The sequence below is a fragment of the Scophthalmus maximus genome, chromosome 4 (assembly GCF_022379125.1).
Source record: "Scophthalmus maximus strain ysfricsl-2021 chromosome 4, ASM2237912v1, whole genome shotgun sequence".
Lineage (NCBI taxonomy): Eukaryota > Metazoa > Chordata > Actinopteri > Pleuronectiformes > Scophthalmidae > Scophthalmus > Scophthalmus maximus.
Genome location: NC_061518.1, coordinates 19,614,547 through 19,641,702, shown reverse-complemented (window position 1 = coordinate 19,641,702; position 27,156 = coordinate 19,614,547). Strand labels below are relative to the sequence as shown.

The 27,156-nt window shown below is 42.2% G+C and overlaps 2 protein-coding genes and 1 long non-coding RNA gene across 5 annotated transcripts in view; 2 read left to right on the top strand and 1 right to left on the bottom strand.

Moving 5' to 3' along the window:
* Positions 1–692: 692 nt before the first annotated feature.
* slc12a4 (solute carrier family 12 member 4) lies at positions 693–18,982 on the top strand. The gene is made up of 24 exons (XM_035628168.2): positions 693–1,047; positions 8,855–8,952; positions 9,047–9,178; positions 9,531–9,677; positions 9,997–10,051; positions 10,336–10,466; positions 10,585–10,826; positions 11,203–11,417; positions 11,644–11,808; positions 12,094–12,192; positions 12,300–12,357; positions 12,461–12,635; positions 12,906–13,024; positions 13,132–13,230; positions 13,414–13,533; positions 13,635–13,739; positions 14,637–14,805; positions 15,118–15,313; positions 15,969–16,138; positions 16,469–16,600; positions 16,827–16,934; positions 17,077–17,267; positions 17,419–17,552; positions 17,658–18,982. Exons 1-24 carry the CDS (start codon positions 912–914, stop codon positions 17,747–17,749), a joined length of 3,288 nt encoding a protein of 1,095 aa, XP_035484061.1. The 5' UTR covers positions 693–911; the 3' UTR covers positions 17,750–18,982.
* Positions 16,723–25,634, bottom strand: dpep2 (dipeptidase 2). Of its 2 annotated transcripts, none has more exons than XM_035628181.2 (12): positions 25,493–25,634; positions 24,977–25,137; positions 24,725–24,851; positions 24,436–24,565; positions 23,803–23,953; positions 22,881–22,950; positions 22,194–22,370; positions 21,171–21,255; positions 21,003–21,078; positions 20,326–20,461; positions 19,709–19,859; positions 16,723–17,792 (listed from the first exon to the last, which is right to left on the bottom strand). In XM_035628181.2, the coding sequence occupies exons 2-12, from the start codon at positions 25,132–25,134 to the stop codon at positions 17,740–17,742; spliced, it is 1,314 nt and encodes a 437-aa protein (XP_035484074.1). In that variant the 5' UTR covers positions 25,135–25,137; positions 25,493–25,634; the 3' UTR covers positions 16,723–17,739. The 2 variants fall into 2 exon arrangements, with proteins under 2 accessions (XP_035484074.1, XP_035484075.1); XM_035628182.2 differs by having other exon boundaries at positions 19,786–19,859; positions 25,493–25,633.
* An 18-nt stretch (positions 25,635–25,652) lies between these two features.
* Positions 25,653–27,156, top strand: part of LOC118302204 — a 196,669-nt gene continuing 195,165 nt past the window's right edge. The window contains exons 1-2 of one of the 2 annotated variants that reach the window (XR_004790477.2): positions 25,653–26,410; positions 26,526–26,893. This is a non-coding gene — a long non-coding RNA (uncharacterized LOC118302204). The remainder of the gene's footprint in view (positions 26,411–26,525; positions 26,894–27,156) is intronic. The other variant, XR_004790475.2, reaches the window with a different exon arrangement.

Here is a 27,156-nt window from a genome sequence, read left to right as displayed (position 1 = left end):
GGCAGATCACCTCAATTCAATGATACATTATACTTAAGTTAACATTCATGTATTGTCTTCAATGACAAGGCTAAGTTGTGTCTAGGACACACACAAACACACACAGGACTCAACCACTCGAAAATAATTCACGGATACACGTAAAGTGCAATAACAAACTGTGCAATATTTATATTTGATATTTTTTAATATCCCATGTGCAACTATTGCTACTGCTCTGTATATAGCATTTATATACCTTTGGTGTTTTTTCATTTAATGTTATTTTTTTGTTAAATTTTGTACATACAAACGCTTTTTTGTAAATTTCTTATATATTCTTCTGTCCACTTTGCTGCTGTAATGCCTTATCTTATCTTATCTTAAGTTGTGATTGATCATGAAGTCCCCCCCCCCCCCCCCCCCCCCCCCTCTTCACTTTTCCTCTCTGTCCTTCCTCTTTTCCAATGCAGTCAGATTTTTTTCTTCCGAACTGCCACGTCGCTGTCTGTGTGTTTTGGGAAAAGCCCACATACACAGAGGACTGTCTGTCTGAACCTTGACCAGATGAGGTTCACTGTGTGAGTATGACACACACAGCAGAAGGGAGGGGGTCACCCTCTCACTCTGCATGAGTCAGGGGCGACGACGCTCACTCCAGAATCACAGCCCAGGTCACTCCTTCTTCCTTGAGGAGGGTGCGGGTGTGTCTTTCCAAATGCGTCCCCGAGACCTCCATGCCCGTCCTGTTCACACATAAAAGCCCAGGAGGGGCTGGCCTGTGGGTGGGGAATATGATAATAGGCGTCAGAGGAAGTGAGCGCAGTGTGGTGGAATGCAGTTGCCATTAGTGGGAGTTGTGCTTCTGCTGGCTAACAGCTAGTCTGCTATGTTGAGTCGGAGCAGGAGACGCAGAGGAAAGTGATGACAACATGCCCCACTTCACGGTGGTACCAGTGAAGGACCAGGCTCCGGCCAGCTACGACACGCTAGAGGGGATTAACTGGGTGGATTACAGAGACACTGGACAGGAAAACCATGATCACCAAGACACTGTCAGCTCTGATGGTAAGTCTCAAAACTTTCAAAAAAAACAACCTCTTCTCATGGACTCAAAGTGACTCTTCTGGAAGTTTTGAAGCTGAAAAGTGTCGGCTCATGAGTTGAACCCAACACAGCATGGAGAGGCTTTCCTTTGTCCCGAGAGCCTCCCTAAACAGCTGGTTGTATGGTTACCATGGCAATCCCCCCCGGGCCAGCAAGCGGTTTTCCCACAGTCGACAGGTCTGTATTTGACAGCTCTCTTTAGGTACAGTCGTTGAAGCACTTCTTTTATTGTTTTGGCTGTTTGTTTGTTTTTTTCCTAACTGTGGAAGCTTCATAAAATAACACTGAAAACTAACTGTTGGACAGATAAGTAACAAAGGCAAAAAATAAAATAAAAGGGGGGTGAGAACCGTGGGGGAAAAGATTCATGGGGGTGGGGGTCTGTAAGGGGGGGGCACCACCATCGCCACAAGAAAAGGCCTCAAGTGCTTTCTCGCACAAAAGATGGAGCTCTCTTTGTGCCAGGGGTGGATTTCCTTTCACGGAGAAAGGCTGCTCAATAACACGGGAGCAGATTTGTCCCTCCTCACTCCTCTGCCTCGGCTTGTTTCTTGGTGCCACGCCATTGTTTCTGCCCTGTGTCGGCGTAGAAAAGAGGGACGACCAGTGCCCGACAGGACGGAGAAACAGGACGGAGGGAAAACGAGGGAGGGGAGCGCGGAGTTTGTAGCTGCTGGGTTTGGGATTGTGTGAGAGCAGTGCTTCATTTGTGCGGGCTGAGAAACAGAACCAAGTTTAGAGGGTTTTAATAAAAACAAAAACCAAAGACATGCATAGGCGTGGCCCTCAAAAGAAGCACCCACGCTGAACCGTGCAAACAGATGGCAGGGCTGGGCACAGGCCTACACGCTGACAGGCCATTTATTTATATGACAATCTGCCTAGCAGTAAATGTCCTTCTAACTGTATGTCCCTACTACTGACTAACATCGGAGAGGATCCAAGGTGCCGTGCAAAAAAAAAAAGCTTCAATGAGCCGCTGGGCTCAGGTGAACTGATATTTGAAACAGGACAAGAAGGAATCTCAGCACATGTTGACCCAGCTGTTGGCTCGTATATTTCTGGACCATTAAGATGTCACCCTGTAGCTGAATGGCATCCATAACAGCAGAAATGCAAGTCAAAACACTTCAGAAAATAAGAAGCAGAAGGAGAACCAGTGTCAAAAAGCAGCAGAACTCTGTACAATGCCCCGAGGTTTTGATGATGAGGGGACAAAAAGACATGTCCTAAAATAACCCCTGCACCTTTTCTGGGCGAGAGCCTGTTGCAGTCTCCCCCGTCTTCCTGCTGTCACAATTCTCTCTTGGGCCACCTGAGGAGCACTCCCTGAAGCCCAATAACAACAACAACAACAACAACAACAACAACAACAGCTAGTGGACAGCTGCACGGATGAGCATATGCTGGACAGGGTGAGGAGGAGGAGGAGGAGGAGGAGGAGGAAGCCAGTCTGTGATGGATGATGAGAAGGAGCAAAGGGCACACAGCATGTTTCTGTAATGTCTCAGAGACGGACGGAAACGAATCTGTAATAGCCACTCACATCATTAAAGTTGATTGCATTGCAAGCAATTTTAAGCATGGAAATATTCACTGTTGCTCCATTTTTATTCTTTTATGTGACACACTGTTGTCAGCGGGAAAATAATGTTGGGTGGGAAAGAAGTCACAGTCCAAAAGTGGTGTGCGTGAGCTGGATGATTTCATCATGGGAGTGGTGGGTTTGTGGGTTATGGTACATGTGTGTACTCCGCTACAGTGTGACGTTCACGGCGTGGAGGAAGTGACACAGAGCAGAGTCTGTTCCAGCCAGTGAACTCGGCTCTGTTCAGCTCAGCTCAGCCCAGGGCAGGACAGGACCAGCCTTAACACTGTGGTCATTGTAGGAGTTCTGCACTCCTGAGCAAGTGCAACTAGCCTGATATAACCTGCCCCGTTCGGTTCATGTGAACCCACCTTTTTGCCATAGAAAGTCTCAGTTGAAATAAAGGGACTTTTGTATGTGGCATGTGAGCAACATGCTACTACGTGCCAAATTTAAACAAAATATGATACATGATATAAGATCGCATATCCTCTGCCTTTTATCCAGCCATTCTGGTGTCATTCCAAATACCTGCAAACCCAATACTGTAACAATGTTGGGTAATGTTGGCCACTAAAAATGTCACCATAACAATGTGAAATTGTCGTTGAGATATTTTCTTACTTAAATTGGATGTTTTGTGTTTTTTAAATCTGCATTTACTCATTTTGCGGCCACTTGATGGCAGTGGAACAAGCTGTGAAACACAACGTTGTCATCTCAAAGGGATGGGATCTATTTACTGAAATTGATAAATACCTGAAGCTAAGAATCGTTGTGTGTCTTTGTTTGTGAAAGAATGAGCCCTGTCTATCTTCAGTAGGAGTGAGTCCTCTTCCACGGAGTCGGCCATGTTGCGCGGCCATGTTTCTACAGTTTCTACAAACCAAACACTGGCTCTAGAGAGGGGGAGAGTCAAATTGTCCTTATGGCTGAGTGAAATGTTTAGGAAAGGAGCTTCAATGCTTCTTTTCCTATCTCCTTTAGAATAGGGTACACGGACCTTCCTATGCAAACGGAAAGGAAAAGTAGAAGCCCCATAATTCATTGCGGTAGCGATATTTTAACATGTATGGCACGTTTGTGCATGGCCTGATTAAATCAATGACCTGATTAAATCAGAAGAAGAAAAGTATGAATATTACCCAGAAGTCATTATGATGGAATGACTTCTGGGATGGAAATGCCTATGAAGCATTTCCATCTCACGCCATACGGTGGTCATGTCGATAAATTTGTGTGGACAGGAGCGTGAGAAAACATTCTCACTGTGGCGAGATTTTCCTTTCAGTTCCATAGCCTATATAATTGTTTTTTATTTCAATTACTTGAAATTACAATTCAATTACCTTGGTAATGAATAAATATTTTTCACCGTGTTGTCCACTTTTAGCCTCCGTGAATCAAACCTCCTACACACTTGGAGGAGGAGGGTGAGGCGAGGAGTATTCAGTTGGTCTTAATAGGCAACTTCACTGCTAGACGACACTAAATCCTATACTCACTGGTTCTTTTAACAAGGTTGGAACGTGTAAGCAAACAGATCACCAATTCCATGCCCAACACGGAGCAACATTGTCAGTCGTGTTTCTAACTACCTCGCTTCTCTGTTTTGGTCTCCAATGTCTGGGTCTTCAGCTTGTACATGTTGCACTGGGAGCAAGAGCTAGTGGTTAACTTTGAGTCCTTTTTTTCTCGTACTTCGTGTATCTTCTTTCGACAAGCGGCAACTGTCACATTAGATTCCAATCTTTGATCCGGATGTTTATGGACACATATTAAGCTCTATTTCGTTTTTCATTGTTATGGGGAAAATGCAGCAGCAATAGAATGCTACTCGAAATGTCTTTTGCACGGGACTCAAACGGAACAGGTGCTGAGGACCTTGTGCAGTGAGTGGACGATTTGGAGAATGCTGCTGTGTGTTCTCCCTCTAATCCAGGAGGACAGGGCGACCATTCCAGTCATGCTGTCTGGCATGCTCTACAGATAAGTCTGTGAGAGATAAACCCTGTGGTGGAAGCAGAAATGTGGATATCGATGACAGAGATGGAACCCGGCCTGATGGCCGCAGAAATGCACACAGACACATGAGCACGATCCCGAACAACTCTAAATTTACAGCAAGCCATTGTATTCAAAGACCGTTGTGGACGATGAAGAAGTTCATGCTTTTCCTTGAACGATTTGTCACACATTTCCTGTCTTGCAGCTGTCTTGCCATACAGTCATCTGCCATCTTTATTCCATCTGCTGGTTCATACGAAAAGGAGTCGAGGGGCGCACCTGGGCGTAAATATTCTGACAAAACTGTTTTCAAGAATGCGGCAAAACAATATTGCTGTCATGAGTGCTGACAAGTTGTAGCATTTGAAATTTAGCAGACTTGTGTTTGTTTCCCAATTCTCCAGCCAGGCGAAGGGTTTGTGATCGCTGTGAAATCTTCATAGGACAAGGAGCAGGGTGCGACCTTAATTACATTTTCAATAACCAGTACCAAAAAAAAAGAAGGAGTGTAATGAGAGTAGAAATTTACCACAGGCAAGTTTTATTAAGTTGATTTACAACTGTCTAGTGAATAAATCCATCGCCTTTCAAATGAGAAGTTATAGGAAATATGCATTTAGCTTATTGAGGTCAGCGTGTTGTTCATCATATTAACTTGCAATGAATTGATAAGGCACTAGTTGTTAATACACAACAATCATTCATACGTTAAACTTCATTGAGTACATGAAGCCATTTTTTGCAAAAGACAAGATAAACAGTCCTACTGTACAGACCACGCCGGGTTTGTTCCGTCGTTAGTGATACCCCCTCCGACATCCCCATTTAGTTAATTTGGTGTCTTTTGGAAAGTCTGATGCGCGATCACCTCTTCCCGCCCACCTTCAACCCCCGAGGTACTCAGACGAGCGGCCGTCCTTTTCTCATCATTAGCGCACATCAAAGCTAATATGTTCTGCTGCACGGCTCAGCGGGTTGGCATCTCTCTTCTCTGCTCAGACGCCTCTCTGCATGAGAGACAACCATCGCAGCTAATACTGGCCTATTGCTGAAACAGAATTAAACTGTTCCTCGCCTCGGGGAAGGGAGGAGCAGAGGATATGTACGTATAGTCTGTTTCACTGTCTCTCTCTCTTTGACTCAAACACACACACACACACACACACCCACACCAACACACACACACGCACACACACACACACACAGAAAGAGAGTGATAGAGACAGAGTGGTGTGTTGATGAAATTATTGTTTACACTGTATTACACTGTGGCTGATCCAGAGAGGAAAGTCAGGATTTTTGTTGCAAGAAGGAAGACAATTACCCATAAGGCAACTTTGTAAACTTATTAATGTTCCCACAACACGAGTAATACCACAGCGACACAAACAGTATCACGCACCGCCTCCAAACACCAGCATTCCCGAGAACAGTCCTGGTGACTAAATGCACAAAGTAAAGCGGGCTAAGCCGTACAACTTCTCTGCATCAGTATAAGGTCTTAAATGTTTATTAAAGAGGAAGTTTAGCAAAGAGGCTTTGTCGAACCTTAAGCAGTTCACGGGGCAGCGATATTGTTTTCCATGTCTTATCGGCTTTAAAAGTGCAGGCGCATTAGGGTCAGGTTTCTTCTTCTCGAGAACACTAGTGGGATTGAAACTATTTCATATTTCATTTGTAAAAGTCTTGAATAAATATTTCTGCCACTGCGACACACTACAATCTATACAAAGGATAAACCAATGACCTGTTTGGTAAAAGGTGTCAAAGACGTTTTGCAGGAGATGCTCTCTAGAAGTTGTTTGTTGGACAAATTATGAATGATTTTGATTTACTCTTTGTAGGTTTTCCCTGGGAAATTGTTTTTTGTTCAGAAGTCATGAACTTTGCACTTTGATAAGACTTGACGGCCCAACATCCTCTCTAGGAATTGATCTGTAAATACACAAAAAATTATAACCTATTGAACCTGACATACAATCCGTGAATTAGTTTGCTTTGGACTTGCATTTTGTGTTTGACTGAGGCTACAGTTTAAGTTGGTAGCCAAACGTATAATAGTTTATGTGTCGTCTGGGAAGCCTATGCAATGGAGCTGTTGCCAATGTCATTGAAAGGGTTCATGAACACTGCCTCAGGCTTTGACTATTCATGAAACACAGACTTACTCAGTGAGAAACCTAAACAAAACCTTAGCTAAACCATACAGTATCTTACTTCGGCCTATACCTAATTGCTTACTCCCTTACCGGTCCAGGTAAAGGCTATGAAAAGTAAAAGTCGTATACACCCCTGCTAAAGGTCTCTCCTGTCGACATGCCCTTCTGTGAATGTGTCGATTGTGAGATCGTCTGTGATCTCGTGGCTGTGTTTTGGAGCGGACCCCGGCGACATGTCGGTACACGTCGCGGCAAAGCCTCGCTGCTGTTCTGTGCTCACAGCACGAGTCTTGTGTGCCTCCGCAACAGGCCGGTTAATCTTTAATCTTTTTGATTAGACATGTAATGTGACGTTATTAACAGGAGACCCCCACTGTCTCCCCAGCCCGTTCTCAAATGAGGTTCATTAGTTTCGAAGCTAAGTCGGACGCCAAACTATTCTAGGTGTTTTTTTTCATTAGGGACGGCCGAGCACAATGTTTGGGGCAGCGCTGATTGAGTAATAGTTCCCGTCAGCTGCCTGTTGAGAATTTTTCTCACTAGCTGGCGACATCCATCTGAACAACAAATTGTTGTTTGGCTTATCACGGCAATCGTGGAATATCATTCGTAAGTGATACATTTGGATACATCCAGACGGAGCATCAGTGCAGTGAAGGAATACAGATACTGTAGTACTCCACCCCTTTGAGTTACTTTCAACCAAACCCATGGCCCTAATATCCCCATGAGCAGACATGTGCCTCGCTTTAGTGTGTGTGTGTGTGTGTGTGTGTGTGTGTGTGTGTGTGTGTGTGTGTGTGACAGAGAGTAAATTAGCACTGTACTCTCCACCCCCCCATCACCGTGCACCATGTGTTAGATCAGGCCCCTCGATGAGTGTTCGCCCTGGGTGACCGGGTGTCCCGGATAATAATCGACAGTTCGCCAAGCTAAACCCCAGAGTGCCCTGTTGCAGTCTGCACACAGCACATAACTATGCTCGCCCACAGCGATACCTGCAGCAGCTGGACACAGGACACAGGTGAGTGCAGACTGACACTGAAGCTTCGGCGAGCCACTTACAGCAGACTGGTGCATTTTTCACCCACAATTTGAGCGTGTATTTTTCTATTTTCATGCCCACTTGGTAAGTTGGCGGACTTTTTGTCCCAGGATTAATTTGGGTTTTCGAGATGCCACCCTTAAAAAGTTAACACGCTCCAATAGACCAAAGGCTGGGGTAATTTTGAGGTTATTTGGGTTTGCGTATGTGCATGTGAATGTGCGTGTGAGATCATTTGCGGTGCCACTTGGCGTGCAATTATTTCATCAGGCACTGTTTTCATCACAGCTTGATTGATTCCTCTCTTCAAAAGCAGAAATTAATGAGGGTAAAATCTAATTATATGCCTGTTTATCACCTGGACTTTGTTATGTCGGTCTGTGCTGTTCCTTTCGCTACAGCTTCACTGCATGACATTTTTGTTAGTTTATAATTAATAGTGACAATTAAACATTGGTTGAATATTGAAAAGGATTTGCCAGGGAACAACTGGAGTTGGTATTTGTCCTTCATTTTATTAATAACTGCACTGGCAATTGTTCTGTTTTTTGTTTAGTTTTTCCAACTGGACATTTTATCATTGTTAAGCCACACAAGGCTTAAGTATTTTAAATATTTAATTAATTTAAAATACTTTAATTAAATTATGTGATTCCAATTTATTCCAACTCTCGACATAATTGTAGATTGGTCCCACCAAGTGATCTTACTTTATTTTTAATGCAAATTGGTGAGTGGTGATTGTTGTTTGTATTTGATTCTACTAAATGATTCTCATGTCCATTAAAGTCTGGTTGTTACTGTTACATGTTGCACGTTGACGCAGCACTTATGTGTTATTAAATTGCCTGTCTTGAAGAGCAACGTCTGCCTGGTCTATTGGCAGGGAAATATGGATTTGTTTGGCCCTATAGCTCAATTTTTTTTATTTATTGTTAACCTCAAGTCTTTCTCTCCTGTCTCCAATAGGACACGGGAATCATAATGAAGACAGTCCATTTCTCAACAGCGCTGATGCTGCTTGCAAGAAGAATGACTTCTATGACAGGAACCTGGCGCTGTTTGAGGTCTTCTACTTTCACTTCCCAATATTTCTGTCTGATGATAGACTGAGACTAAACTCATTAATTAAAAACTTCTCCCTCCACCGTCTTCCTGCAGGAAGAGCTGGATATCCGACCGAAGGTTTCCTCCCTTCTCAGCCGCTTGGTCAACTACACCAGCATCACCCAGGGAGCCAAGGAGCACGAGGAGGAGGAGAGTACCGAGGCCTCGCGCAGGAAGACCCCCAAGGTCAGGAGTCAGGGCGCAGCAGAGGAACACAGTGATTCTGTTTTCACCACGTGTGCACTTGACTTTTAGTAACAGTATCCCTCACCTCCAGCCCTCTACCTGCCTCGCTATCCGAGTCCTCGTTTTTCTATTGAGACTTGTTGATAGATTGCGTGTGCCTTTGCACCCTCTGCAGTCACACTGTGCCAATTTGAGACCGAGATGCACGCAGAGAGCTGATAGCACGATTGAATGACCTTTAAAAAAGTACATCAATCAATGCTAATGATCGATACACTTGTCTCCGGAAATGTCATGCTCAATACTCTCCCCTCGCACTCACTCACCCCCTCTTTTTCTCTCTTTTTGTCAGTCTCCCAACATGGGCACTCTGATGGGCGTCTACTTGCCGTGTCTCCAGAACATCTTCGGTGTCATTCTTTTTCTCCGCCTGACGTGGATCGTCGGGATGGCTGGCATCATGCAGTCCCTCCTGATTGTTCTCATGTGCTGCTCATGTGTTAGTAGGCGCACACATACTACACAAACACACACACACACACACACACACACACACCATCAACAACTATGTGGGACATGAGCTAGCTTTTATTTCTAAATCAGTTGGCGTAATCCACACAGTTGTTGTTATTATATTTAGGGCAAAAGAATGTTGCATTGACTTTCTTTTTTTTATGTGTACTTGTCAAAATGGAAGCCGGACTCTGCCAGCTGCCAGTGTGATCACCAGATATTAACGTTACCACAACAGGTTGCCATGACATCTGTATGTGTGTCATTTCCATATTTATTTATTTTTTCCCCTCTTTTCTTTGCAGACAATGCTCACAGCCATATCGATGAGTGCCATTGCTACTAATGGTGTCGTTCCAGGTAATTCTTGTAAACTGTTCTGCAATAGCTCCTTGTCATTTATACATTTAGTCTGCACCTATTTTTGCAGACCAAAAGAGTTTTATTACTGCCTTTCAAATAAATACTCGCTGGACCTTCATATCTACTGTCTGCTCTGCAAAAATAAGAAGTCATAGCTTCCATCACAGATTCTTCCACTTGGGGGCAGCAGAAACCTGCAACTGAATCCGCTGCATGCAGTAAACAAATTGTGAGATTTCCAGTGGCGTTCTGTATTTAACAGATTGTTTCGTCTTTTGTAGCTGGAGGAGCATATTTCATGATCTCACGCTCCCTTGGCCCAGAGTTCGGAGGAGCTGTGGGACTCTGCTTCTACTTGGGCACCACCTTTGCTTCTGCCATGTACATACTTGGTGCCATTGAAATCTTCTTGGTCAGTATTATTCTGCTGTGCCATTCCAGGTCACATTTTCACATGTTTCACAAATTATATATATACATATATTGACACTAATATATCTATATAAACTTCACTTTTTTTTCTATTTCAGAAATATCTGGTGCCCCAGGCAGCCATCTTTCATGCCACAGACCCCCTTGGGAGTGACAGTGCCATGCTGAACAACATGCGAGTCTACGGTTCGATCTGTCTCACTCTGATGGCTGTGGTGGTTTTCGTAGGAGTCAAATATGTCAACAAGCTGGCCTCTCTTTTCCTTGCCTGCGTCATTATCTCCATTGTCTCCATCTATGCCGGGGCAATCAAGTCCATGACTCACCCACCAGAATTCTCGTAAGTGTGCAGGGGAGGTTTGTGAGGATAAAACATGCATCAATAATGTAAATAACGTGATTCTGTTGTAGTCTTTTTCTTTTCATACTGGGAAAATACATGTTTCTGTATGATTATTTTATTTTTGGATTGCATTGACTTCATTGTTATGTGTGTATCTTCCATCTCCGACTAATGATTTGCACAGAGTGTGACCTCTCTATGTCTATCCTATGACCGTCACTAGCAATACGGGAATTAACTTTTGTGGTGATAGAGAAGAGGAGGTATTCAATAGGGACAATGCTGATGATGATGACGATGATGGAGCCGATGGTGGAAATGATTACGACTAACACAGCAGTAATTTACTTTTTTGTCCATGTTACCGCTGCAGTATCTGCATGTTGGGCAACAGGACGTTGGTGAGAGATCGCTTCGACGTGTGCGCTAAGACTGTGACAGAGGGCAACATCACCGTGCCAAGTCAGCTGTGGCACAGTTTCTGCCTGGCGGAGAACATGAGCAGCGCTCAGTGTGATGACTACTTCATCCAGAACAACGTGACAGAGATACAAGGCATCCCTGGACTGGGTAGTGGGATTGTTAGAGGTAATCTGACTTCTAATCGATTAGGGATTGAAGTGTACGGCATGCAGCTTTGTTGGGTGATACAGATCACAACTCTCAATGAGAGGGGCAAAGTTAACTTTTAGTTTCAGTTCATTTTCCAAAAATAATGTCCTGCTTCGCGAATAGCACACGTGGAGTAGTCTGATGCCGCTCTCCTGTAATGTTGCCTTGTTTCCGGTGGTCTAAGTGTCTGTTCTCCTGTTAGAAAACATGTGGAGCAACTACCAGCAGAAAGGAGAGATCCTAGAGAAAGCGGGGCTACATTCAGTGGACGCCCACGGCATCACGGACAACTTCGGCATGTATGTGTCAGCAGACATCGCTACATCATTCACACTTCTGGTGGGGATCTTCTTCCCATCTGCCACAGGTATAACAACAACATGAACAAGGCCACTCCATGGCACAATCCTACGTCTCTGAGAGGAGTTGCAAATACGACTTGTGTACGATTTCTTTACATAGACCCATATAATGGTTTATTCAGTAGGATGAACCCATCAAATGCAAATAGTCCTTTTTAAATAAGGTGATACAAACCAAGTCAAAATGTTGAGCAGATGGAAAGAAATAGACCTCCCTCTAATCCAGCCAGTAGGGGGCATACTTTAACAGTTTTTACATGCCCTTTGTTTTTGTCTTGATTTTGTTGCAGGTATCATGGCCGGCTCCAACAGATCCGGTGATCTGCGGGATGCTCAGAAGTCCATCCCTGTGGGAACTATTTTAGCCATTACCACCACTTCACTTGTTTGTATCCTTATTTCAGTGACTACTCAGTCACTAGTCCCTCAAAAAGGAAGGAAAAAGGGACATGATATATTCGTGACATTGTACAACTCCTTGACCTCTCGTATTCAGATTTCACCTCTGTCATCCTGTTTGGGTCTTGTATTGAGGGAGTAGTCCTAAGGGACAAGTAAGTTCATTTGTGTCCCACTGCAAGTCACAACTATTATCAGATCACTTTTTTGTTGTTGTTAATAGTGAAGTTTGACAATGGGAAAAAAAAATACCTGCAGGTTTGGCGACGCTGTCAGAAAAAACTTAGTGGTGGGGACACTGTCTTGGCCGTCGCCGTGGGTTATTGTCATTGGCTCCTTCTTCTCCACGGTCGGGGCAGGCCTGCAGTCCCTCACTGGAGCGCCCCGACTTCTACAGGCTATAGCCAAGGACAACATCATTCCTTTCCTCAGGGTGGGACAACAGATTCCACAACCCTGTTGATCACACATTGACCAGTTCCTATTCTGAAATAGAGTAACTCACTGCAAGTCAAGAATGGCTCTTACAAACTGGAGAGCATAGAGTCGGTCATTTCACATTTTTGAATATATTCAGAATAACCACTAGATAACATGTAAAATATTTGAGCATTTGGCATTTGCAAGGCTTATTTGAATATGATACAGAAAGTGATTTGCATTTCGGCATGTGAAGGCTTTGAGTGTTTATTTTTCTCTCCAGGTTTTTGGCCATGGAAAGACCAACGGAGAGCCTACATGGGCTCTGCTGCTGACTGGACTCATAGCAGAGCTGGGAATTCTTATTGCCTCACTGGATATGGTGGCTCCAATCCTCTCCATGTAAGCTCACCAACATGCAGTACATGCCAAAAATATGACCTATGTCAAATATGCTGTGTACATGAATGTGAATTTAGAACGTAATCCTCTTTGTCTTTATTCAACAGGTTCTTCTTGATGTGCTATCTCTTCGTGAACTTGGCCTGTGCAGTTCAGACTTTATTACGCACACCAAACTGGAGGCCAAGGTTTAAATATTACCACTGGTGAGTGCAGGTGTATCTTTTTTCCCAGAATTCCCAATTCAGATCACCAACTTTTCAACGACAATACCACCTTTGTAAGATCTATGCAACCCTGAAGCAATAAAAAGCGTTATGCATGGCTGTAAATGTTGTTGCTGTTCTTGGTATGCAAAAACGTGACGTTCAGGCTTGTGTGACGCACAGGGCTCTGTCCTTCCTTGGCATGAGTATGTGTCTGGCTCTAATGTTCATCTCCTCCTGGTACTACGCTATTGTGGCCATGGGCATCGCTGGGATGATCTACAAATACATCGAGTACCAGGGGTACGTCTGGAGTCCAATGAGCATTTGAAAAGATCAATTTCAGTTCATGTCTTCCCACGTCAATGTCACTTTCTGTCTCTTTCAATTGCAAACAATAACAGAGCAGAGAAGGAGTGGGGAGACGGTATCAGGGGACTGTCCCTCAGTGCTGCGCGCTACGCTCTGCTAAGGCTGGAGGCCGGACCCCCGCACACCAAGAACTGGAGGTACAGCTACACCTTCAGGAGCTGCTCTGAACGTTTCCTCACAAACATTCGACATGGCGGTTGGATTTCCCAGGAGCCACATGGCATGCTGGCACGCAACAACTGTGCTCAGTAACAAGAAAAATCAGACCACTGATAGAAAGGTCACAAAACATAAACGGTATTAGAGAGGATTGCTCCCAGCTGCTATTCATATTGACACACAACTAACTGCCATCTGGAAAGTATACATACAAAACATTTTGTGAAGTTATGGCCTAAGGAAGTTTTTTACCCTTATAGGTATTTGCGTTTGCAAAGTAAATTTGCAGTTCCAGTAAATTAGCTTGTCAGTTTTTGCGTACAGTAAGGAATGACTTGGTCATTCAGAGGTCTACTGGAGGTTAATACTTTAACTTGGTAGACAAGGTAAAATTATTTTAGTTGTTTAGTTAAAACACAATAGCATTTATTTGACCTTATCCAAAACATTGGGATCTGAGTCACACTGAGGTTGCACACTAAAATGCTGTGAAACCATTTTGTAACCAAAATATCTGAACATAATATTTCAACTACCTTTTTAAGCAAGGATTCTTTTGCCCTGCAAACCAGAGAATAAAGCTTGACACTAATCGATATCTTAAAATAACTATAGAAATATCTACTTATATTTTAACAAATACCAATATCTAAAAAGTGTATGTCATGGATGTGTACACAAGCAGACAGAAAACCATCTCATCATCCATACTTGTAGTAATAGGTACAGTTTTTCTCGTTTTGTTGAATGAACATGCACAGGATTTCTACACAGCCTCATATTAAAATAATATTTCAGTTTAAAACTTTGTATTTGCATGACAGTCTTTGACCTGGGCTATTGTCCCACAATGTCTGACCCACCACTCACTACAGACCGCAGCTGCTAGTGCTGCTGAAGCTGGATGAGGACCTCCACGTGAAATACCCCCGACTGCTCACCTTCGCCTCGCAGCTGAAGGCAGGGAAGGGTCTGACCATTGTGGGCTCTGTTGTCCAGGGCCACTTCCTGGACAGCTACGGGGAAATGCAGGCAGCTGAGCAGGTCAATAATAGGAAGGGATGTTGTGCATTCTCTCTGAAATGCTTGATTGTACAAAATCTTTTGCAATGTGAAAAGCAAACATACATATTCTTCCCACATGAGTATAACTGTTGAACTGTTGTGTTCTTTGTGAACAAATTCACTACAGTGAGTTTTATCAGACATAACAAAGACAGAGGAACTGTTGGATGATTTTTTTAAACATTATTTATATGCGCTATGCTGTTACTGTTTAAATATCCACTTACATCTTATTGTGAGCTTGGACTAAAGTTCAGTCGAACCCCCCCCCCCCCCCTTTCTTTCTGCCAGGCCATTAAGAATATGATGGAGATTGAGCGGGTCAAGGGTTTCTGCCAGGTGGTGGTGGCATCTAAGGTGCGTGAGGGCGTTGTCCACCTGATCCAGTCCTGTGGTCTGGGAGGGATGAAGCACAACACTGTGGTCATGGGCTGGCCATACGGTTGGAGACAGAGTGAGGACCCCCGTGCTTGGAAGACTTTTATTAGTAAGTCTCACTGAAATACCACCGACACAACGCAGCACCTAGCAATTTTAAATGACCATCACACCAAATCAAGCCTTGGCCATGGGTGGAGCACTCACAAAAAATGAGCGTGAGACACTGGACTCTTCTCACCCTCAGTGGTCGCCATCTTGGCTACTAAGTGGGATGGGAGGGACAATTATCATTTTGAAAGTTGGTGGCAGAGTAATCTCCACATTGCATGAAACACGAGGCACACGTTAGAAAGTAAATGGTACATTTTTTTATGCCCGAAAGATAGTGTTGCAGGGGTCCAAAAAGTTGATGACATTTTGATGTCTTATTCAGCTACATAGTATAGATCAGTAAAGAAGCCTCTCGTGATTTTATTTGAGCTTTTTTTTCATGTCTCAAAGGGAGGTTGCTAACAACTGGCTGAATGAGACTACCGAGGTTGTCTGGGACATGAAACATCATCACGGCAAATGCGAAAATCCATCTACTCACGAGCCCACCTTTACAGTCTTGCCGTGTTTATACCCGCAGTCTTAAAACTACTTTTTCGAAGAAAAAAAACCACCCCTTCACACATGCCCCATCGCAGGGCATGACTATCCATCAACACAGTACAGTATATAAATGAAAGGCAACCGCGTCCACCTCTGTATGATTGCAGACACAGTCCGCTGCACTACTGCAGCCCACCTGGCCCTGATGGTGCCCAAAAATGTGTCCTTCTACCCGAGCAACCACGAACGCTTCACAGATGGCAACATTGACGTGTGGTGGATCGTCCATGATGGAGGGATGCTAATGCTCCTGCCCTTCCTGCTTAAACAGCATAAAGTGAGATGACAGAGTTTGTTTGTTTTTTTCAATTAACAAGAAGATTAAATGTAGATTTACTTTCTCTCGAAAGGGTGCAGTGTGTTAAAACATTGATTTCTGGTTAAAACTTTGAACCATTTTCTAATTATATTTTAAAAACAATGAATTGTTAATTGTAGTTCAAATATCCGTTGACTCACAAGCTCTCCATGAAAAGTCCTGAAAAGTTACTTTTTTGGTTTATTTTATTTCCAGCTGTACCTGTAACTTTAAAAAATATATATTTTGAAGTACGCACATACCATCACAGCTGTGGAAATACCAAACATGGTTTTATTTGTATTCTAGGTGTGGAGGAAATGCAAGATGCGCATCTTCACTGTAGCCCAGATGGATGACAACAGTATCCAGATGAAAAAAGATCTGGCCATGTTTCTTTACCAGCTGAGAATAGAGGCTGAGGTGGAGGTGGTGGAGATGGTGAGATTTTCTCTTACAAATCTACAAATTTCCTTGCATTGTACTGATTCAAATAAATCAGTTCTTTTATACAGGATGCTGCAAACATGTTTGTTTCAAGGGAAAGTAGAGGGTTCCAAAAGCAACTTATTAAAAACATATATTTGAACATGAATTCATGAACTTGCACTGTCACAGCTTCAGTTACATTACCCATTAGAATGATGTTTCTCAAATGGGATTTCAGCATGACAGTGACATCTCAGCATACACATATGAGCGAACGTTAATGATGGAGCAGAGGTCGCAGATGTTGAGGCAAATGAGGCTGTCGAGTGCAGAAAGACAACGAGAGGTATGTTGTTGGGGTTTGTTTCTTATCTTTTAGTAATTCCAGAATTTGGCCAGGTCAAAATGACCTCAATCAATAATAACACTGTTGGTTACATACAGTTTATTGACAACCAAGCCGATTAATATTCCCATGACCCCTGCAGGCCCAGCTGGTGAAGGACAGACACTCTTTGGTGCGTATGGGGAGTCTGTACTCAGATGAGGAGGAGGAGGTGGTGGTGGAGGCTCCTCCAGAGAAGGTTCAGATGACATGGACGAGAGAGAAGTGTGAAGCCGAGAGGAGGAACAGGAGCAACGCACCCGAGAACTTCAGAGAACTCATGAGCCTCAAGCCGTGAGTGGCATGCTGAACCTCTCACCGTAGTTCCCCGTTCCCTTGTTGCATGTTAATCGGTTCGACAAAAGTAGTGCTTGCTTTGTAAAAAGTCCGAAAAAAAAAGGTTCTAATTGGCAAAAATGCCATACCACTCTGTTTCTGACTCCAGGGACCAGTCCAATGTGCGTCGGATGCATACAGCTGTGAAGCTCAATGAGGTCATAGTGAACAGGTCCCATGACGCTCGATTGGTGCTGCTCAACATGCCAGGGCCGCCACGAAACACAGACGGTGACGAAAACTGTATCCTTTGTCGATATTGTAAAACTTTTTGTAGAAAATTGTGGGCTATAGTACACATGTGTAGGAGTTTTTTTTTTTTTTTTTCATCCTTAACCATTTGCGTAGATATGGAGTTTTTGGAGGTATTGACTGAGGGCTTGGAAAGAGTGCTGCTGGTGAGAGGCGGAGGTCGGGAGGTCATCACTATCTATTCATGACCAACTAGGAGCCGCGGCACAGCCTCATCAGAAAACATTCTACCTACGAACACAAGGAAGCACAAAAGAAGTTTATTCTATTCTTGTAGAATATTGGGACACATTAGCGTACATATCTATACAGTATGTTCGAGGCTTTGCTTTTCTTTACAAATGAAAGCTGTTATTTTTTTCTCCCTCAGAAAATCTATATTTGTGTCAGACTGTCAAACACAAAGTTTAAGTTTTTAAGCATTTTCTTATTTATAGGTAAAATAATTACCATGTATTTGACGATTAGACAGACAACTCAATCCTGAGTAGTACACTTTTTTTTATTACAGTTTTATTAGATTAGATTTTTATTTTAAAACAGCCTATTTTGGGAGCACATCTCTATTTATTTATTTATTTTGTCAACACTTCCCCATTGAGGTAAAAGAAAACATAACTACAAATAGTTAACATAATTGTTAACGTTGTTTATGCTGTATTGGTTGTATTGTTGGCACAAAATCTAGTATGTAAATGTGGATGGCAGAGATTGTATTCAAGTTTTTTTAAAGAGTTATAATTTATGATTTTTGGACAGATGTTTGTGTTTTTGATAAGAAAACAAAATGTACATGAATGACCTTTGAACTGTTACATTTGTACTTTTTCTACCAACCCGTAAAGCATAAAAAGAAGGCTTAATTTAAAGATTTTTGCGAAAATGGAAACCGTCTCCTTTTTACTTTTTTTTTTTGCAACTGCCAGTCAAAGTATTCACATCCTTTAGATAGCCGTCAGTGCGTTACTTTTCAATATTTGTCGTTGGAGTCACCACACCCATCTTCACATTCCTTCAGTGTTAGTTTGTTTAGTGCTATTGTAAAAAGATACAGCAGTTAGTATTCGTATACTTAAGTACCTGCTTTATGAGAGTTGCCTGTAGTATTAAACCCTTGATGTTACCACAGTAACCATGGGTGTCATCTAAACAACCAGCATGGAAATCTGAAGAATTACAAGTTCAAGAAATTCTGTTCTCTGCTAAATGAGACTATCAGATCCCCTTTTTGTGTGTTTTATCATGTCTTTGTCTAGGTAGTTGAGTATGATCAGTATTATAGGCCTGCATACACTGTAGAGAACAACTGTCTCTTTTTCTGAGAACTAAATGTGCTGTACAAGCCAAGGAGGGTGTTTTATAATGTACTGTATGGGATAACCCATGACAAGGTGTGCAGTTATTAAAAACATGCAATGCTACGAATGCTCATGGTCTCAATAATTTAAACATTTTATGTTCAGAAAACCATAGGCTTAAGTGAATTATGTCACATTATCACTTGCCGGCAATTCAAATTTGGTTTTGGATATTCAGCTTTGAATGAAAACGTGATTTTGGCAGTATTTTAGTTAAAATAACAGTATTCATTATAAAAGAGCAATGACATTATTACATGAGGGCTGTGTGGTTATCTGAAAATCATGCAAATGATGTGGATGTTAATAAAAGCTCATCAAAGCAATTTCCTATCAACTTTTTTGCCTATACAGTATTGGCTCTGAATGTTAAAAAGGCAGGGTTTCACACTTTTGCTTTGAGGTACTGCTTCTGTAAGTTTAAGATCTGGTTTCATTGATTTTTATGTGCGATAAAAAAGGCAGGCAGTTACCTGACCAGATGGCCCATCTACAAAAAATAGTGTATTTTAACATTATGCTTTGTAAACTTCCATAATATCTTGTTATGGTGTAAATTAAAGATTATTCTGCATCTTTTATAAATCCCCTGTACTACTTTAAGCATTCCATACAATATTATTCGAGCAATGAATAATTTATCTAACATTAATATCATCGTTAACGACCCGTGGAGTGATGAGCTTCAAATGGGAATAGTAAAACCAATGAAGCTCTCCATATTTGTTTGTATTTACTCAATCATAAATAGGCTGGAAAGCAGCACAACTACAGCCAAGATCAGCCGACCTGGTGTTCCATGTTGGGCTCTGGAGGAGGGACCCTTGTTAGCGGGCTTCCAAACGTCAGGAATTCTAAGGACCAACCTGCAGGGGTTCTGGACCTCCTCTACAGGGATCCAGACCTCACTGGGTGGGTCAGGACTTAAACGATCACGGACCTGGGGGAAAAAAGACAGGAAGGCAATGTGTGAAACGCATCAACTTTTGAATTAGTCTGTGCTTCTGAAAATATATTTAATCTGGTTAATAAAAAAATTTACTTACTACGCTAATTACAATTCAATTCAACCTTGGACGATAAACAAGACTACTGTTGGATATGAAAAAATTCATCTGGAAAATCCTGTCTTGACAGAGGCCACAATAAAGGTGAATAAAGGTGACTAAAGGTGGTTAGTGTCCAGACAGAAGTAAAAAAAAATGTATTCGGAAAAAAATGTAATTTACATTATCCATAGTCCAACATTTCACACATATCTTTTTCCTAACTCCTCCCTGTCTATAGCTGTAACACCCTTTCAGACATGACATGGAGAACAAATATGCTTTTCAGTAACCCACCTACTCTTCATTTATCAAGGCAAGCTGTTCTTTGACATGAAATACATAAATCTTCCAGCTCACCTGCTCCACCTCCTCGAACACTCGCAGGAAATTCATTCTAAGGACAGCAGCCAGCTCCTGCTCAGTCCAGTTCCTCTGCAGCAGTTCTTTGATCAGGGCAGGATACTTTGACACATCCTCTAACCCCTGAGGAAAACTGTAAACAAAAAACAAAAACAAAACAAAAACATATCTTTATTCTTAAACATCTATTTTGCAAAGACATCCCTAAATTCTGATAGTTTTGGCGCCACTTAATACATTATCTTTATGTATAAGTTATTACAATAATAAACAAATTAAAGCCTTTCAATGTGATTTGTTTTGTGACATGTGTGTTTGGAGTTTGTGTCTGTAAACAGATTCAATACAGAAAATTCTACAACAAATCTACTGCAGCATCTCTTTCTTTGTGCCTGTTAGCAGTGAAACATTATTGATTTTCACCATTTTCAGTCTGCTGACAGCTGAGACAGCCAAATTGTTGATATGAAGACAGGCTAACAAAAGCACAAAATTGATGTGGTTCAGGAACAACCACTAAAATATGTTGTCTGGAGACTGCCCGAGAGTCTAACGTTCTTGCACTGGAGCTCTGTTTGCTTTCTGTGTCCATATGCAAGTTGTATGTCCTTTGATTACCATCCCTCCAGGTCAAGCAACGGCACAGCTGTAGTTTGCGAGGGAATACCTCTTACCTCCTGGCGCCGTCAAAGTCTCCACCGACTCCTATCCACTCTGCTCCAATCACATGCCTTATGTGATCAAAATGGTCTGTAAAACATATAATACATAATAAGGCGAAATTCCAAATACCAGATTTACATGTCTAAAAGGTTCAAAATTAGAAAAAATAGATGCCTTACCAGCCACTTGAGAGATGTCAGCCTTGTCCCTGCATGAAATGTATTCGGTGGGGAACGTCACCATGATCAATCCTCTGTTCTTTTTCTGAAACACGACAGATGTTATCAATGGCCTACATCAATAAAGCATTAATGATTAGCATTAACTATGTATAAAAACATTTTCACACACAAATAACTACATTTCCACCTCATATCCCGTAATTGGTTGCATTGGGAAACATGGTGCACGTCAGGTTTATACTTGTCTCAAACACCCTTGTAACATTGTTCTGCAGTAAACTCACGAGACTGATTGGTGTACACAGTCAAAATTGTGGAATAATGAAAAACATGTCTACACATGAGAGCAGCGAGGGCTGTGGTTGAATAAGGGAAATACTTTACATCCGTGTTTCATGTCATATAAAAGTAACAGCGTGGCTGGTGTTGTTTTCACCTTTTGAGTCTGTATGTGTGTGTGTGCGTGTGAGTGTGTGTCTCATCATGGAAGAATGTGGCCCTACTGTAACAGGAACTACCACAGAGGCACTTTACATACAGTAGATAGAGTTTTGGATTGAACTGTGCAAGAGGCACAAAACTTCACAGGTGTGCAGTTTAACTCAATATGGAGAGAGTTTGAAGATGTGTGTGGTCTGACGCATGAGAACTGACTATCCATGTAAGAATGTGGTAATGACTGCTGAGTATTCATGGCTCTAAACATCAATATGTTGAAGGGTGTTACGGCTGGTGTGATTCCACCTCAATATGGTCTCTGATTTATATACATATTTATATTCCATAATTTATTGAACCTGCAAAAATGTAACCATATGATTTAGAATCAAATATAGTGACAGTATTAGCAAATAAAGATGAACTGTTTATCGGTGTAATACTGTTCATATTTTTTTGATCCAGTTGAAAAAAAAGAAAACAAGCTTAATGTTCTCTGTCAGAGGTACAACATTATAATTGAAAATAAATTAATCAGTGACTTGATGGATAAGCAGGAATATAATAAATTGGTTTTCTCACCAGCTCGTGCAGCAGCCAGTCAGGTACATTGCGACTGTGATTACAGATGGAATAGGAGGACGAATGGCTGAAAATAACAGGAGCCCTGGAATGGTTCAGCACAGCAGAGGCAGTGTCCAAGGAAGTGTGGGAGAGATCCACTAGCATTCCCAGTCTGTTCATCTCCTCTACCACAGCCTCCAGAGAAAAAAAAAAACACATTCAAAATCCCAAAATCCATTCACAGTATCATGGGAAGGAAAGAAGTCCATTCAGCCAACAACAAGGGGATGGCTACAATACATGCACAGAAACACAGTCACACACATAACAATCAAGGAGGTCCTATGTGCTGCTGTTGAGAGGGCCAACTGAGCTGGAAACATGTCATAAAGATATTTGTCTTTCCATAAATAACCTGTACTATGTTAGACAAATATATATTACTTTTCCCCATGTTCGTTGGCCAATACAATATAAAAACGCACACAAACATAATAAAGATACAGATAATTACCTCCAAAATGATTTGAGTGGCTACTTCAAATGATATTAAATTAAGGTTTCTAGCTTCAATTTAATGAATGGTTTCAGTAGGTTTTATGTTCTGATACCACCAAAATCTGCAAACAAGCTGACACTACCCGTTTTGTTGAACATAATAAGTGAAACAGTACTGTAGTTGGTATAACTGAAGATTAAGCTTACCTTCCCGAAGTGTGTCAAGCTGTCATTCTGTCTTTGGTAGACACTGTGTTTTTTTGAGGATGATTCCGCCCTGCGTTGAAAAAGAATAATATCAAAAACACAAATGATGAAAACATTCTGTATGAATTTCAGAAAAATAAAATATCGAAATATTGCTATGTTGGTTTGAACGGGGTTGCTGTATTTTTCATTCCACTGGGACTCATCCAGCTACATGCGCAATGTCATGTTCCAGAGAATATACAAATAAAGCTTATTTTGCACAGAAGCAAGGACATCAAATGACCATTAAAGGGCCAATGACGTGGGCGGGATTTCCCCCTGATGGTCAGCGCGCTTGTGTGTATGAGTTTGTGTATGTGTGTGAGGGAGAGCGAGAAAGAGAGCGAGAGAGAGACACCAATAGCGGGGCAAAGAGCATTGTACACGGCTGTACACTGAATAAAAAACAATTTATCATGAGTCATTAGGAAACTCTGACGGGACAAATACAGTATTTATGCATATAAAGTAGACTATATACAACCTCCGACGCTTTTCATTAATCTGGAATTTGGCATCAACATTTTTGATGGTTAAGACACAGCGCTATACAGGTTTGAACAAAGTAGCCAAACAAGCTAACAAGTGTTACAAAAAAAGAATCGGATTATTTGCAATATTGCACAGGGAAGCTGCAGATGTTTCTGTAATAGGATATACATACATTTCAAATACTGTCTGTCTACCTCTTTCTATATCTGAGATACTATACTGTCCAATTGGTAGTACTTCACTACTACACAAGAAATAAAAACATAAAAAACTCTATTGTGAGTTTGATTTTAACTGCAATAAAACACATTTCAGTTGGCTGTTGTATTCCATCCATCCACCCATCTAGTAAAAACATAATATGGAAAAAGAATTCTCCCCTAATTACCAGGGTGTATTGCAGTTATGCGTGAGGGTCATGGAGCGCACGCCAAGTTGGTAAAACATCCGCAGAGCTGGCAGGCTGCTGTCAATCGAGTGCCCCCCCTCAACACTTATCAGACAAGCTATCTTGCTCCTCGTCTCAGCATTCTTCAGTTCTGCAGTGACAGACACACATTTTATGGCGTTAATGCCTCCAGTCAATCCAACAGCCAGTCGCCATTCGGATAAAACCTCACATTCAGCACAAGCCAGTGAAGTGTCAAGGCACTGAGTATGGATTTTAAAATTTTTGTCAAACAAGGAATCCTGAATCTTTTGAAATAGTACCACTCTTTGTTTTCGTGTTATGTATGTTAGGGAGAGGATAAACATCCCATTCTTCACAAGTAATACATTTTCATTATGAAGCATAGATCATTATAATTTCCATTCCTTTTTGCCCAAATATGTATTGTAAGTAAAAACGTATGGGATAATATACATTTATAGTTAATAGAAATATGGATAGATGTGTTTTTTTACGAGGCCATACCAAAATTCACAAAATGCACAGTAAATCACAATTAGACAATTAACAGATGATTTTTTTTTTGTAAACAATGCGTCTTGTCTCAGTGTTTTCAGAGCTGCATTATACCCTGGGCAGTTGTGACAAGCTCAAAGTCCTGGTTCTCCTGGCACATGCGTCTGATCACATCGATTTGTTCCAGCGTCAGCCTCACAGCATCCTTATCCTGGGCCGAACACAGCACATAGGCTGCAAACATCTGACAAGAGTGAAGGAGAGACATTTGTGTTACTTGACTGTCATTCTTGGTCAGATCTCTCCCCAACATGAAGTTTGTAATGAACCCACTACTGTAGGTGCTTAGCTACCCCGAAGTCTACACACTCTCGAAGAGGCCAGAGTACATGAGCTACTGTACCTGCGCCTGCACATGGCCTGCTCGGAGACGGGTGATGTCGGTGGCCACACGGCTGACACTATGAAGGTCAATTTGACTCAGGCAATTGCTGTGAAGGATCCTCAGTTGGACAGGGAGGTCATTATGACTAACACATGATAAGAGAGGATACAAGGGGAGGGTCAGTGTGGAGAATCCTTTTTAATCTGACATAATCCATTTATTTCCATGAATGTAACTTGTGCGTAGGCAAGACATTAAAACATCCTTTACCCATCAATAAGAGGATATCGGGACATCAAGTGATGCACTTTATCATCCTCTGCATATCCAGTTATGAAATGACACAGAGAGGAGAGCACCAGCAGATGTCTGATGGACTGCGTGCAAAAGCTGCTTGATGCACTTGCAACGGTTCTCCTAGGATGCATCTTCTGAAGAAACACACGCACATCCACAAAAACACACACAAGCACACGAGCACACACACACACACACACACACACACACACACACACACACACACAATTAGTATAGTGACAGCTAGAATTGAGAAAAAGAAACAGGGTAGCATCACTATACCGTCCTACCTATACCCTTGAAAACACTGCACTATAACTCAGAGTACATTAAAATCACAGAAAATTACTTGTATAGAAATTTTTGCTTATTTGATACCTACATTGTGTTAATTTAATAACAATATTTTTTTTGCAAAAAGAAGAAGAAGAAGAAGAAGAAGAAGAAGAAGCAGGAAACAATAAAATAATTAAATAACAACAGACTTACCAGGGAGTTCGGTTGAATGCAACTTGTCGACTGCGTTGTTTGTTAGTTGAACAACTGCACGCGCGCACACACACACACACACACACACACACACACACACACACACACACACACACACACACACACACACACACACACACAGTCTACGCCCTTTACACGTGTCGCGCAAACCCACCCACAACTAGAGGCTGTGCACGATGCTGCGTTCACGTCGCGTCGGAAAAAAAGGATTAAGACATGTACGCTCAGAATTCCGGCGAGCTTTTGAGCGGTTTTTAGAACGAGAATTACACTTTATCATTCATTGTTCATTGTGTCGTGCGGCTGCCAGCTCTAGCTGGACTTCTATTGTCCTCCGGGCTTTTTCTCTTTAATTTCAAAGCCTGAAAGCTTGTTAGCAGTGTCACTGACAACAGAAAACAACAACTAATGTCTCGAGAGATACAAAAAAAAACCAACCTTTGAGACAATCAAAACTTGTTTTGTTTTTTTTAAAACAACTTTAATTTCATTGCTTCGTATTTGCCATGCGCAATTTGAACGGCCAACGGTTTCCTCGGATTCCTTAGAGTCTTACCGAGGGACATTTGAACGCACCGTGGATAATTCGACACATGTGCTCTCAAAGTCGCTCGACCTGTATCGTGTCCGTGTTCTGCGAAGAAAAAAACAACAAAAAAACCCCCGCTAAAAAACCCCAAAACGCTTCAATTAGTTCATAGTTAAAAGTGTCGTTTTGGCCGGAAGCCAGGCCCCGAGCCAGGCCAGGTGACGTCCTGCTACCGACTTCGTCTGCCACTCGTTCAAAAGTCTCCCAACTCCCTCGTTGTGTTCAACGTTGAGCATCATTTGTGTCAAAGCAGAAATAGATGAGGTTTTTGAAGAAGCGTCCGTCAGAATAAAAATAAAAAAACAAGGGTAAGTGTTGCCGAAGTTTGGTTTGAGTCAATCCAATAAACAAGCACAAGCATTTGACAGGAGCGTTTGAGTCAAGGTCTTTATCCCAGCATACGTTTTTTTAAATTTATTGTAGTGGGACACAATTTACCATGATCAGTGGCTCTGTGCGGTCCAAGCGTCCCAGACAGACACCGTGTCTTGTGGATCAACGTGCACACTACTGTACCGGCAGCCGAGCAGCGTCTGCACATGGCATTCAGCCATCTGTGCTCCTCTGACATGTCAGGATCTCTGAGAGGGGGCCAATGCAACACAACACAAACCCAGAAAGTCATGTTGTTTTTACAGTTATACACAGTTAAAGGAAATGAGTCATTTCTGCTTCCAGGGAAGCCGACGGGCCTTCGCCTTCTCAGAAACCGAGCCCTGGTCGCGTGTCCGCCTCCAGACAACGTTTGGAGCGCGACATTTTGGAATCAAACGAGCAGAACAGGGCCGCCGGTAAGTGTGCATTTGTCTTTTAATAGTTATCTGATGCGGATCAATTTCAATCCTCCGAAATGCCATTTCGTGGCTCCAGCTGGCTCCAAAGTGTCCCATTAGACTGTGACGAACGCAGAGAAGTGCAAGAGGAGGCCTCTTGGTAGTCGCTGAAGAGTAGTAGTGGGAATGGTGAATGCATTAGCGGTTAATGTGTTTGTGAGAATGGTTGTTGTTGCTTGGGTAGTACTTCGGAGTGAGGAAAGCGTCAAGCCTGTGGTGCG